General features: G+C 33.4%; 1 protein-coding gene across 2 annotated transcripts in view; it reads right to left on the bottom strand.

The window, feature by feature from the left end:
- Positions 1 to 2,102: 2,102 nt before the first annotated feature.
- The window catches only part of LOC107521500 (arfaptin-1), a 40,565-nt gene continuing 27,796 nt past the window's right edge, over positions 2,103 to 14,871 (bottom strand). For both annotated transcript variants that reach the window (XM_016166254.2, XM_016166263.2), the window contains exons 5-6: positions 5,963 to 6,137; positions 2,103 to 3,375 (exon numbers count right to left, since the gene is read on the bottom strand). In XM_016166254.2, the coding sequence (XP_016021740.1) occupies positions 3,223 to 3,375; positions 5,963 to 6,137 (328 nt within the window). In that variant the 3' untranslated portion in view covers positions 2,103 to 3,222. The remainder of the gene's footprint in view (positions 3,376 to 5,962; positions 6,138 to 14,871) is intronic.

The raw sequence follows: 14,871 nt of genomic DNA on the forward strand, positions 1-14,871 counted from the left end.
AGCTCCTGCCCCCTCACATTGCAGGAGACTTCTGCCTTCGGCAGACAAGAAAGCAAACCCTGTTGTGGACCCTGGAAGATTTTCCTCATCATGCTCATGCATTACAAAATGGGAAAAGGGGGGGTCTAATATTTGATTTTATTAAGACACATTTTTTTTCAGGCATCATCTTTTCTGGTTTTTATAACATGAAATAAATTGGCTCTTATCACTATCCCCATTTGAATGTGACTAAGCCAGGACTGTGATTAAATGATGTAATTGTGGCCACCACCTAGGCCACCTACTGAGGGCAGAAACAGAAAAGTTCCTGAAGCCTCGGGTCCTCTGGGTTCCAACCCACTTTGCTCCCCTATGGCAGCCCCTATCATGTCTTCAAAGTTTCTTCTTCCTGTCCACGTAGTTCCCTTTGCTGCTTCCCATCCAGGCCATGCTCGTCCTCATCTCTACACTATTGTTCACCTTTCCATCATTTTGCCTTTATCCTCTCCTATGTTTGTGTAAAACCCCCCTGCCTTTGTAGGCTTAGTTTTACAACCCCCTCCTACTACCTTTCCAAATGCTCCAATCCATGTTGATCCCTTTTCTCTCAAAATAAGTTTTATGATTCCTGTTCAAGGTAGCTAATTAGGTGAACACTGTGCTTGCCTCCTTCCATGACTATATCAAAATTGCAACTAAATTATAGAACAACCATCATTGAGAATCACCCGAAGACTAAGTAAAGAGAAATCCTATAAGGATATATAGAAGCCAAGTTGAGACTGGTTGTGGGGGATGGAGTTGTGGAACATGGTGTGGTGATTAAGAATCAGGATGGAGGAGGGCTTTCTAAGCTGTGGAAGTCCTGGCCCCTGAGGAGCAAGGGGTCCCAGCTCTGCACCAGGGTCCCAGTCTGAGTCACCAGTGCGAAAAAGAGGAGTCCCTATAACATCTGGCTATGAAAACCAGTGGGGATTGCATACTTAAAACAATAAGAAAATACATATATGAAAAATTATTCATTGAAACCTTGTTTCCAATGGCAAGATATTAGAAACAACCTCAGTTATCATACATAGGAGAGTGATGGTGTAAAATGTGGTACATCAGCTAAGTGGAGTACTACATAGCTGTCAAAGAAGAAAGGGGCTCTTTACGAACTAACATGGAGTGATTTCCAGGATATATTGTTAAGTGAAAAATGTTCTGTTAAAAAAGAATATGTTATTTATACTTTATATAAGAAAAAAGAGGAAAGAGGCAAATATATGAGTATGTACTCACGTGTACAAAAATGTAGAAATGATAAATTAGAATCTTGTGTGATTGATTGCCTGCATGGTTTTTGTAGGAATGAAAAGTGTAGAAAGAAGGGAGGGCCTCAGTATTTTTTACAGAATTTTCACTTACTGTGCCGCATTAAATTTTTACATTCTTCACATATTTAAATACATAAGTAAAAGCAAGGAGGATAGGAGAAACTCTAAAATGGAATATAACCAGATAGGATAAACTGGATCATATTTAAAATAATAGTAAACCATTGCAGAACCACAACAGAAGTTTGGGTGGCGGTGGTGGAGAATAACCTAAATCATTAGAGCACATTATATGGACTATATGTCCCCCAGAATAAAGAATTAATAACTTCAAATAAATTATTGGATATTATTGTGTGGGTTTATCATGGAGTCATGCTTGGCAAATCTGAAACTACATGATATGTATTTTAAGACTGAGCAAATAAATATGTAGTGAATAATAGGAGCCAGGTTTCTCACTGTCAGAGAAAGGAATCAGAAATATGGAGGAGAAAGGAAAAATATACCCTTTGATGGTATCTGATAATTGGAGATAACAGTTGGCACTCATAACCAATACAACTGTCCCAGGCCAGCTTTCTTAGAATGCAGACCCTGAGATGGAGATTTGTATGCAGGAAAATCCGGGTGTACTTTTGGGATGAACACCTCTGGGGAAATGAAGGACATGTGGTGGGTAAGAAATATGTCACTGCTCTGATGCAGTTATAGCTGAAGTCTCAGCCAAATCCACAGGGACCCCTGACCTCTGATTCTGTCATGAAGAGCATCCAGCCTTTGCACCACCCCTTCGCCATCCACCAATATTCGCATGTACGCTGTCCCAGGTATGAGTTTTATCCTTGGAGGTAAGCAGATTCTGTGACCCAGGACAATTATGTTTACTTAAACACCAGTAATTTCCATCAAATTTAATACTTCAGTTGTTAAAAATGAGATGTTTGACATCATTGGTCTGATGTCATGTCAATTTAAATGTGATCTTAATAACTTAAAAAACTGCAAAATGACCTAGGTGATACAAAGCAGGAATAATACAGGACACATCTCAGCATATGGAATCTTATTCGTGGCTTTCATGAAAAGAATATTAGATTTGTCACAGCAGTCCTGTACACTGTTGAACACAGCTTTGAAAGAATACATTCTTTTCAAATTTAGTTAAATTAGGGTCTGAGTCAATAGTCGCTAATTGTGGTAAAATAGCCCAGTATTTATACAAGTATGAATAGTTTCTATTGTTTGATATGCTTGTGAATGTAAGTATAGAAAAGACTATTAAACGTATACTGCTATAAAAATTGAAGTCAGCCCATGTTGAGAAGCAGACTGTGGTGGGCAGATGTTTAAAGGTGGCCCACCCAAGATTCCTGTCTCCTAGTTACTCAACCAAACACTAATGGAGGTATTGCTCTGAAAAGATTTTAGATGTAATTAAAGTCCCAAATCATTTAAATTTAAAATACTGAGATGATCCTTTGTGGAACTGATCTATTCACATGAACCCTTTAAAAGATAAGGGAAGTTAGGTAGAAATTGGAGTGTGAGAAGGACTCAATACATCTTTGCTGGTTTGAAGATGGAAAGACTCATGAGGGAAGACAGCTGAGAGAGGCCCCTGGCTATGTGCGGGGTACCTCAGTCCTACAATGAAAAGAAACTAAATTCTGCCAATTAAGTTTGGAAGAGGACTCTGAAGCCCAGACAAGAAGCAGAGTCAGCTAACATGTTTAGTGTGAGATTCTGAGTAGAAAACATAGCTAAGCCATGATATCCTCTTGTCCCACAGACTATAAGATAATAAACTTGTGCTAAGTCACTAAGTCACAATGCTGTCACTCATTCCCACAAATCTGCTTCCATAACTCTTAAACTTGTTTGGTAATATAACAGTGTTTTTATTTTTCTCCTGTTCCAACTAGTATTCATCAAACCAAGGGGTGGCTTTCTCGCCAGGTTTCACTTTGATGTGGAACTGTGCCAGTATCTCTTCAAGCTGAGTTTGATTGCCAGTAGAATAAGCATAAATGGCATTATGAAAAAGAATTAGCTGACTGCGCAATACTTTAACCTATGAATAAGGATAGAGAGAGAAAAGTAAAACATTAACATTACAATGGACACTGAAATTTAAGATTATGTACTTCTAGTTTACCTCTCCAAAAGCTAAGTTCTATTATAGAGTATTTCACATACATCAGTTGTAAACTGCTTGCAGGATTACTGAGTCTATGATAACATTTTAATCCCCCACCTTACTTACGGTGAAAAAAATAAATATGAGTCAATTTAAAAAGCTAAATGTAGTACAATTTCCAAACATTAATTAATGCATTAGTTTAAAAAGATCACCAAATTCTCCTATCAAACCAACTGTATACAAGATAATGCAGAAGATGTAAAATTATATAATTTACCATCTGTGCTATAAAAATTAGGACATTATTAAAATCAGGCTATATGTAAAATCCATGAGATGAATTATTTCAAATACAGAATTACTCTGTATATAGTTTATAGAGAATCAAACAAGTAGCAATGTGAATTTCTCAGAAATTTAATTTACTTAAAGCTAATATGACACACATTTTCAATTGTTTAAAACTTCTTTCATGTTAAGAGATATAATTTAACAGGGTAACAGAAGAACAGCTTCATTTACTGTGATAGCCTTAAGCATGTTGTGTGGAAAAGCACAATCATTTACAGTTATAAGATTTTAGGTTTTAAAAATATTAATTATACTATGATTAAGTAGAAAGTATATAATGTTTTTGTTACAATTCCCTTGTATATGTAGCTTAAAAATAAGTAATTAAATAATTCACGTATGTGATTCTCTGTCACTATTAACTCAGTTTAATTTTTATTCAGCTCAAATTTAAGAAAACAAGAAAAACTTGGTTTTGAGTTAATGCAATACAGACTGAGGAAAGCAACCAATATGACAGTCAGGTTTTAGGCTTAAAGACGTGCTTCTTTTCTGTACCCTCATCTTTAAAGGTAGTAAATACGAATGGTAAAAGTTGCTGAACAATGTCAAAAAACAAAGATAAACTATGCAATAATAACAAGTAGTTAAAGCCCTGACCACTCACCCAAACTTTAAACCCATATTTTTAACCTCTTACTAGTTGTTTCCACTTGAATATCTTCTCATTATTTCAAACTCAATAAATGTCGAGTAGAACAATTTTTTGTCCCTTCTCCTTACACCCCAAGTGCCACTCTTACGAAAGCTAAATCGGAGTCCTATTTTGATTTCCCAGTCTCCATCAGCGGTAATATTGTGTTCCCAGTTAGGCATATTGGAAATAAATCACCATCTATATCTGTCCTTTTATTTGCCATTGTAATTACCCCAGGTCTGTGTCTTAATCATTTGATCCTGCTGTCAAAGATTTTCACTAGTTTTTGTGCTCATACTTTCTTTATTCTTCTAAACTATGGTGCATACCAATAGCCTGGAGAGTATTTCCAGAATAAAATATTTTCTGTCACAAGGCGGTACTATGAGGTCCCAAGGAAGTGTAGTATTCTGACGGGGAAAGTGCAGATATTATGACAGTGAGCAGGCTTTAATGAAATAGAAGAGAAAACTGAGGATATTGGCAGATAATTTCTTGGGAATTTCACGTGATAAAGTGTTATAAACATTGCTACCTTTGGGTATACGCAGCAAAAGTTTTGAGAATATTTACTGGCAGAAACTGTGGCTGAAGGCATGTGATGACTTTAAAAGGGTTTAAGGAGTACAAATTTGTAGTTACGAGTAGTTTTGGGGATGTAAAGTAAAGCATAAGAAATACAGTCAACAATAATGTAATAACTATGTACAGTGCAAGGAGGGAACTAGATTAATCAGAGTGATCACTTTGTAAGTTATATAAATGTGTAATTATCATGCTATACACCTGAAACTAAGATAGTACCTCCTTGGGACTATGCTCTCCTAACTTTTATAGCACTCGCTTTTAGCTCTTTCATTCTTATGACTGAAGGCTTCATATAAAACAGAGAATGCATGAAATGACAGAAAAAACCCTCTGCCTATATAGTAACCCAGGAGCTGGACATTAAGCCATCTCTTGGTAAAGCCTATAAAAGTTATATCAGAGCCCATCACTTCATATGCTTAAGAAATGTTTATGGAACATCAAAACCACGTTGACAGTTAATTTTTGAATGTGTGCTTTAGAGGATAGCTGATTATGTTCTTGCAAGTTAGACCACTTGGCCATTCCTCATTTAGCAGTAACTGGAAAGAATGCTTTACTTTTTCTCAAATCTGCATTGATCCATTACATGAACTATAACAAGCTTTAAGATTTTAAAATATTATTTAGAATACGGTTTGGCATTATTAAAAATTTTGAAGTAATTGCTACTGAGTCCACATTTAATATCAGATTTTTTTTTTTTGCTAACTGTCAAATATAAAAGTGTGGAGAGTGGAGCTGGTGATTTCTTTTTGGACAGAAAGGAAAGCATAGTTTGTGTACTTTTAATGACCCATTAATTGTGACTGGGATTCTTTACTGTGAATCTCATAAAGGAGAATAACAGAACCATCAGATTTTTCTATTTAGTCTCCTTTGTCATGGCAACCTCATTTTAAATCTCTCAGAAAGATCTTGGAAGTTAAAAAATAAATTTACCTTGTTTTCTTCTAGAAACTTGAGTTTGATAATAACATCATTGCGCAGCTGTTCATATTTTTCCTTATATGTCTGGAAGAGAAGCTTTGATTCCTCAATCTTTGGCAAGCTGTGTGGGCCCAGTGGTCCACGATTCAGTTCCTCTAAATCAGTGCGATATGCATCATATTCAATCCTTAAAGGAGAAAAAGTGAAGTATCACAGAAACAGAGTACAATATATTTAGTAGAGAGGAAAAAGACTCATACTGATTTATTCATACATATGGTATACCAGGGATCTTTTTAAGTCATTTATTTCTGTGACTACAGCAGTTATTAACATGGTAAAGATAAAAGACTATTTTTCTTGTTTCATAACTACCCCTTCTCTACATAATAGTATTAAATGACAAGTGAAAAATCAAAAAATTTAGTATACTACATTAAAATAAATTACTGTATTCAATAGAATCTAAAATTTATTTCATGTCTTCTATTTTAGAAGGAAATAAAAAGTGTGAGTATATTTCTATTTGAAAAAAACTAGTTTTAATGACTGGACTTGAAAATCTAAGAGTTATAGTCATGTAATCAATCCCAACTTGGTGGAATAGGTAATTTTAAGGAAGCTAAAGCAGGTGTGAACTGTGGGGTAGCAAAATGGTACCACTAAAATATCTGCTAGAAGGAAAATCATATTTAAGTTACACTGAGGGTCAAATAAATTACCTGTGTCACACATAATAAGTGATATGTAAAGTATTACCTATGGATTCTCATGAAATTGGCATTTACGCTATGAAAGTAACATGTGTTGTAACTGAATTATCATCTCCTCCCTGAGAAAGCTCCACTTCTATTTTCCCATCAGCACCCAGTCTATCACTCTGTCTTAGCACATGTGAAAGTGCCATATTAACTTATTTAAGAGAAAAAACTTCAAAGTAGTCATTATAAATATATTTAAAAAACTAAAGAAAATCATTCATCACGTGGTTAAAAGACAAGAAGCAGAAACACCTCCAGTTTAGTAAAACCAGTGTTACAAAGTTCATGCTGTAAAGGTGATGTTTATTCAAATATTTATACTATAGTTTTTATACCCTATTTTTAATCAACCATTCATTAAACAACAAAAAGAAATAACATTGTAAATGTAATTTGTGAATAAATTTATCAGTCTATCACATGGAATGAGTTACAATGCTAGAAACTGAAACTATAAATGGATTTACTTCAGTGTGAAGAGAAACATGGACTTGATCCTCAGTAAAAATGGTGAAAATTATTTAACAAAACCAATAAAACAACCACTTAAAGGCTCTGAAAATTGTCCTAAGGGCATACAGCAAATAAAGAAATATTTATTCAAGAAATCTATGAAAATGTGGTTAAAAAGTAAGAGTATGATATTTTAACAAAGACCATTCCCATTCTCCTCCCTCCTGATTGAGTAAGCCATAGACTCCATTCAAGACTGTTATAGCCAAGAACATAGACCTTTCCAGTGGAAAGGTAGAGGACTTTCTTTCTGGGAGTAGTTATTATCTTGCTCCCAACTACCTGTTACTGAAACTAAGTTCTGGGTGAGTATGGTCAAGAGGTGAGGGTTCCCTTCTTCTTCCCAATCTCCATAATGAAATGAAGACTCTAACTTAGGCACAGAAAATACTGGGACCTGATCCTCTCTTCCCTGGCTCCTAAGGTTGTGCCTCTACTCCAGGAGATACAGGTCAGGAAGGCCTCAGTTTACCACCTTTACTCCACTGAGAAAATTTGTTTCTGGCAGAACTACCTCACAAGAAATATTAAAGTACTTCAGGCTGAAAGAATGATCCCATATGAAAATCTGAATCCACATGACAAAGAGCACCAATAAGGGTACATTTGTAATTATATTTAAAAAAAAGTATAAATATATTTTTTCTTCTTTCTTCTGTTAAATGATTTTAAAGTATTGTATAAAATATCTATATATAGGGTTGTTGGACCCATAAGATACTGAAATGTAATATATTTGCCAACAATAGTGCAAAGGAGCTAGGTGAGAGCAAAGGTGTATTCGGCTAAGGAAATCACTACAGATGCTAAAGCAACAATTATAACAATTCATTCTTGAGTTTTTAACATTAATATATATAATATGTATTACAATAATACCACAAGAGAAAAAGGAATAGAGCTACATAGAATTAGCATATTTATGTTGTACTAGAATTCAGCTAGTAGAAATCTGAAGCTGATTCTGATAAGTTAAGATGTATATGGACAGCCCCAGAGCAACCACTAAAAATAACTTAAAGAGTAGTGAAAAATTCAATAGTAAGATTAAATGCCATATTAGAAAATACCGAATGATGTAAAATAATGTGGTAAGGTAAGATAGAACAAAAAGATATGAGACACAAAACAAACAAAAATAAAATGGCATGTGTAAATCAAACTATTTAATAAAACATTAAATATGGATCAATAAATATAATCACATGTAGAGATTGTCACACTGGATTAAAAAATCCAACTATATTTTGTTTTTTGGAAATAAATTTAGATTCAAAGATATGTATATTTTGAAAGTAAAAGATTTTAACAGATAGACCATGGAAACAAAAAATATTTAAAAAGTTTAGCTATACTAATATTAGACAAAGGAGACTTTAAAATAAAATATATTACTAAAGATAGTGACATTTTATAATGATAAAATGTTATTTATCAGAGAGAAATAATGCTGTATCAAAAATATGAAAATTATAAACATATATGTATCTAAAACCAGAACATAAATACATAAAGCTAAAACTGACAGCAATGAAGGGAGAAATAGACAACTCAAAAATAATAGTTGTTGACTTTAATACCCCAATTTCAATAATGAATAGAACAACTAGGCAGAAGATAACAAAGAAATAGAAAGCTTGATTAATACTATAAATCAACTAGACCAAAAGATGACCATAGAACATTTCAAACAGCAATAACAGAATATACATTCTTCTGAAAGGCACAGGGAATATTCTACAGGGTAGACAATATGCTATGTTATAAAGCATGTTTCAATTAATCAAAAAAGGAAATAACACTATTTTCTTTGAACATGGGAAAAATCAATTTAGAAAGAAGTCAATTGATTTTGACTAAAATCTATTGATTTGGAATAAAATTATAAATCAATAACAGAAAAAATATTGGGAAACTCACAAATGTGGAAATTAAACAACACATTCCTAAATAATCTGTGAGTCAAAGAAGAAATCAAAATAAAAATCAGAAATTTGTTACGAAAGAAAAATAAAACAGAATAACAAACATATGGAATATAGCTAAAGCAATGTGTGGAAGAAATTTATCTCTGGGCATGCCTACATTGGAAAGAAATATCACAAATGAATAAACTAACCTTCCATCCTAGAACACTGAAAAAATGACAAAATTAAATTTAAAGAAATTAGAATAAAGGAATTATTTAAGATTACATCAGAGATAAACTAAATGAAAATAATAACCAATGGTAGAACAAGTTTGTTTTTTGAAAAGATGAACAAAATTGACAAGCCTTTAGTAAAACTGAACAAGAGAAAAGAGCAGACTGAAAAATTGATCTAGGTGAGAGAGGAGACATTACTACCAACCTTATATAAATAAAAAGTACTATGAAGAAATGCTAAGTGTCAACCAGGCCCATGTCACATTCCTGCCTATTGTTTCTTATCCTAAGCAGGTAAAGCTCTTGGGATTATGTACTTCCCAGAGCCTGCAGTGATTGCAGGCATTGCAGACATGCACATTGGTCAGCTGCATTAATATGGCTGTAAATCAACCCAATGCTGAGGACCTGAATCCATGTGGAAACTGTTCTTCTCTGCTGTCAAGCCCAAGAATCATATAGACATTTTAGTGGCATTGAGTATATTGTTGAAAAGAAAAAATTGTGGCATTCTAATTTCAGATAAATCAGTCTAAATCATGCTGTGTTAACTGCTAACGTTTTTGTAACCAATCTGAGTCAAACAGATGAAATTCCTATGTTGACAATAAAAGATACAGTCATGCACTGTTTAATGACAGCGATATGTTTTGAGAAATGTGTTGGCAGGTGATTTTGTCATTGTGTAAACATCATAGAATGCACTTACACAACCCTAGATGGTATAACCTACTACAATATCTATATGGTATAGCTTATTGCTCCTAGGCTACAAACCTGTACAGCATGAGACTATATTGACTACTGTTGGTAGTTGTAACACAATGGTATTTGTGCATCTAAACATATCTAAATGTAGAAAAGGTAAGTAAAAATATGGTATAAAAGATGAGACACTCCCGTAGAGGACACTGACCATGAATGGAGCTTGCAAGGCTGGAAGCTGCTCTGGGCGAGTCAGTGAGTGAGTGGTGGGTGAGTGAATGTCAAGGCCTAGGACATGACTGTGCACTACTGTAGATGTTATAAACACTGAAATCTTAGGCTACACTAAATTTATAAAAAAATATTTTTTTTCTATCTTTAACCTTAGTTTAACCTTAGTTTACTATAACATTTTTATTATATAGACTTTAATTTTTTAACTTTCAACTTTTTTTGTAATATAGCTTAATACACAAACACATTGTACAGCTGTACAAAAATATTTTTTCTCTATGTCCTTATTCTATAAGCTTTTTTATATTTTTATTATTATTTACTTTTAAATTTGTTTTTTTTTTTGGTGAGAACTAAATCACACACACATTAGCCTTAGGACAACACAGGATCAGGGTCATTAATATCACTGTTTTCCACTTCCACATCTTTTCACACTGGAAGCTCTTCAGGGGTAATAATACACATAGAACAGTCATTTCTTATGATAGGCAATTGAAGACATGCACGCAATATTTATAAGCATCACATGAACTGTTTTATCTATGAGATGTTTTATGTAAGCCTTATGGTAGCACAAAACAACAAACTACAGATTTACACAACATAAAAATGGGAGACAGAGTAGGTCATCATGAAAAACTACCAATTTACAAAGATAGGTAGAAACAGAGGGAAAAAATAAATATACAAAACAAGCAGGAGGCAAACAATAAGATGGGAGAACTAAGTCCTTATATCTCAATAAACGAAACAAACAGATTCATATATACAAAGAACAAACTAATGGTTGCCAGATGGGAGGTGGGTTGGGGGGCTGGGTCAAAAAGGTGAAGGGATTAAGAAGTACAAATTGGTAGTTGTAAAATAGTCGTGGGGGTGTAAAGTACAGCATAGGGAATATAGTCAATATTGTAATAACTATGTTGAATCCCAGGTGGATACCAGACTTATTGAGGTGATCATTTTGTAAGTTATATAAATATCTAACCACTATGCTGCACATATGAAACTGATATTGAATGCCAACTGTAATTGAAATTAAAATTGAAGGAAAAGTGAAGACCAATGTCCCTAATGAGCAAAGATACAAAAATTTACAACAAAATATTATAAAACCAAGTTTAGTAATACAGTAAGAGAATCATACACTATGACCGAGTAGGATTTATTCTGGGGTGCAAAGAGGATACAATTTTCAAAACGCAATCAGCGTGCTACACTATATTAACGACAATGACAAAAAAGATAAAAATCATATGATTATACAGATATATGCAGAAAAACATTTGACAAAATACAAGATTCGTTTATGATAAAAACTCTCAATGAAGCTGAATAAAGGGAACATATCTCAACATAATAAAGGTTATATAGGTTATATATGACAAGCCTACAGCTAACATCACACTCTGGTTAAAAGCTGACAGCTTTGCCCCTAATATCAGGAACATGACAACAATGCCTGATATTACAGCTTTTATTAAACATAGTATTTGAAGTCTTGTCTACAGCAATCAGAGATAAAAAATATGTAAAGTTCTTCATAATTGGAAAGGAAGAGATAAAACTCTCTATTTACAGATACCATAATACTATATGTAGAAAACCCTAAAGACCCCACCAGAAAGCTATTAGAACTAATAAATAAATTTAGTTAAGTTGCAGGATACAAATTAATATACAAAAACCAGTGGCATTTCTAAACACTAATAGCAAGTTATAAAAAAAAGGAATTAAGAAACAATCCTATTTACCATTGTATTAAAAGAAATAAAATTCTTAGGAATACATTTAACCAAGGAGGCCAAAACCTCTACTCTGAAAACTGTAAGACATTGATGAAAGAAATAGAAGACTCAAAAATTGAAGGATATATCATGCTTATGGATTGGAATAATTAATATCTTTAAAATGTCCATACTACCTAAAGCAATCTACAGATTCAATGCAATCCTCATCTAAATACCAATGGAAGTTTTCACAGAACTAGGACAAATTATCCTAGACTTTATATGGAACCAAAAAAGGACACCAAATAGCCAAAACAATCTTGAGAAAAACAGAGCTGGAGTCATCACACTCCCTGACTTTAAACTGTACTACGAAACTATCGTAATCAAAACAGTATGTCACTGGCACAAAAACACACAGATGAATGGAACAGAATAATAAGCCCAGAAATAAACCCATGCTTATATGGTCAGTTAATCTACAACATAGTGTAAAAGTGGAAAATTCTCCAGTAAGCTAGTCCCAAGGACAAGACAGGGAGTGATATCTTCAGGCATCAGCTCCCAAGAGAAAAGACAACATTGCCTCCGGGGTGCAGATAACAAAACTATCTACCAGACCCCTTTTGCTACAAGATTTAGGAGTCCCCCTGACACAATATATCTTTGTGCTAAAAGCTAACAGCCATTTTCTGTTTTTTGTAATCTGCTTGCTTGATCAAGGCCACCAAGACATAGTTTCAGGCTTTATAAGCTGCCCCCTCCGGAAGAGAAAATCCCCACTGGAGAATCTGTTGCTGGCCAGCTAATAAAGGCTCAAAATTAATCTCAATTGGCTCCATGAGTCTTAGATTTGAACATGCCACAACAATAGGAGGCAGGGGTTTGCAATGGGGAAAACAAAGTCTCTTCAATAAATGATGTTGGAAAAACTGGACAGACACATGCTAAAAATTGAAGATGGACCATTTTCTTACACCATATACCAAAATAAAAAGGAATTATACATTTACATGTAAAACAAGAAATCATAAAATTCTTAAACAAAAAACAGGTAGTATGCATTTTGACATTGGTCTTAGCAATATATATATATATATATATATATATATGATATATATATCATATATATATATGATATATAGGATATGGCTTTTCAGGCATGGGCAACAAAAGAAAAAATATGCCAATTGTATATTCAATAGGGGTTAATATCTAAAATATATACACCTCAACACCAAAAAAAACAATCTATTTAAAAAATGGACAGAGGTTCTGAATAGACATTTTTCCAAAAAAAGACATACAAACTGCCAGTAGACATATGAAAAGATGTTCAACAAAACTAATCACCAGAGAAATTTAAATCACAACTACAATGTGATCACCTCATACCCATCAGAATATCCATCATCGATAAATAAAAAAACAACAAGGGTTGGCAAGGATGTGGAGAAAAGGGAACCCTTATGCACAGTTGGTGGGGTTTAAAATTGGTGCAGCCACTATGGAAAACAGTTTGGGAGTTCCTCAAAAAATTAAAAATAGAACTGCATTATGACCCAATATTTTCACTTCTGGATATTTATCCAAAGAAATCTAAAACACTAATTCAAAAAGATACATGCAATCCTTTGTTCATTTGATCATTTGTTTTTAAAAATCTTTTCTATGCACAAAACACCAGAATTTTGTGCGTTATAAATTTGCATTATACACAGTGCATAACAGGAAAGACTAAAAGGGCTTCCAGGTATTTGCTTTTATTAGCACTTTTTAAAATCCTGATCAAACAGATGACTTCACCCTAAAAGTCAGTGTATTCTGTCTTTCACAAAGAAGAAAATACAACTACTGAGAAATTTTCAATGTGGAATTTTTATATCTTTGTCATTCAGTAAGCAGCATTTCAGTCTGGGTGTTATCTTCGGTTTTGCATCAAGTCAATTCTACAGCTAGTTCATAAGCAGAAAATGTCATCAAATCCAAAATTAAGTTATTGGATGAAACCATAAAGAGAATTTTAAATGAAAAATGATTATTTATAAGATGAGATGGCAATCTGCATTTTTAAGTGAGTTTCCCTTACTTAACAGCTATGAAGAACATATAACATATAACTTGATCTATAATTTACTTCATAAGGTTTACATAAATCTATATCATATGAATTGAAAGGATTTATTCCACATTGTACTTTAACAGATTTCTCATAATAAGATGTGAAATTATTTCTTATAAATGGGTACAAATAAACTATCTAGTTCATCTGTTTCAGAATTAAGGTCAGTTGAATAATAATAGAAAGTAGGATGTGCCCACATTCTATCTTGGTTCTAAAAAGTGACTAAAATTATGCAAATCATGGAACCTCTCCTGGGCTCATTATTTTATTCTGTAAATTGGAAGGTTGATCTCTTGGGGCACTAACAGCTATAAAATTTGATAAATCTAAGTGTTATCTACTTTGAATAATGTACATAAACAATAATTTTCTGTTAAATCTAGCAATTTTTATATATTTTAATTTTAAAAAGTATTCAGGGTGCTAGAGGGCTGAAGAGAAGGGATTCACTACCTGCTGTATAACTAAAACATTTCACAATAGATAGCCAATTTCAAAAGGATAAATTGGGGATAGGTTCACACAGCCCTAATCTGGGATGCTCTGGCCTTTTCACCCATGAGAGAGGGACATTTGAAAGCGTATATTTAAAATAATCAGAAAGTTTTTTTTAATAGTCAGAAGCCACAAGTATTAAATCATTTTGAACACCTAGAAAAGAATAATATTTAAAATAACTAATTAGAGTAGTTAAAAGAAAGGTA

This window comes from Rousettus aegyptiacus, unplaced genomic scaffold, assembly GCF_014176215.1.
Source record: "Rousettus aegyptiacus isolate mRouAeg1 unplaced genomic scaffold, mRouAeg1.p scaffold_m13_p_9, whole genome shotgun sequence".
Lineage (NCBI taxonomy): Eukaryota > Metazoa > Chordata > Mammalia > Chiroptera > Pteropodidae > Rousettus > Rousettus aegyptiacus.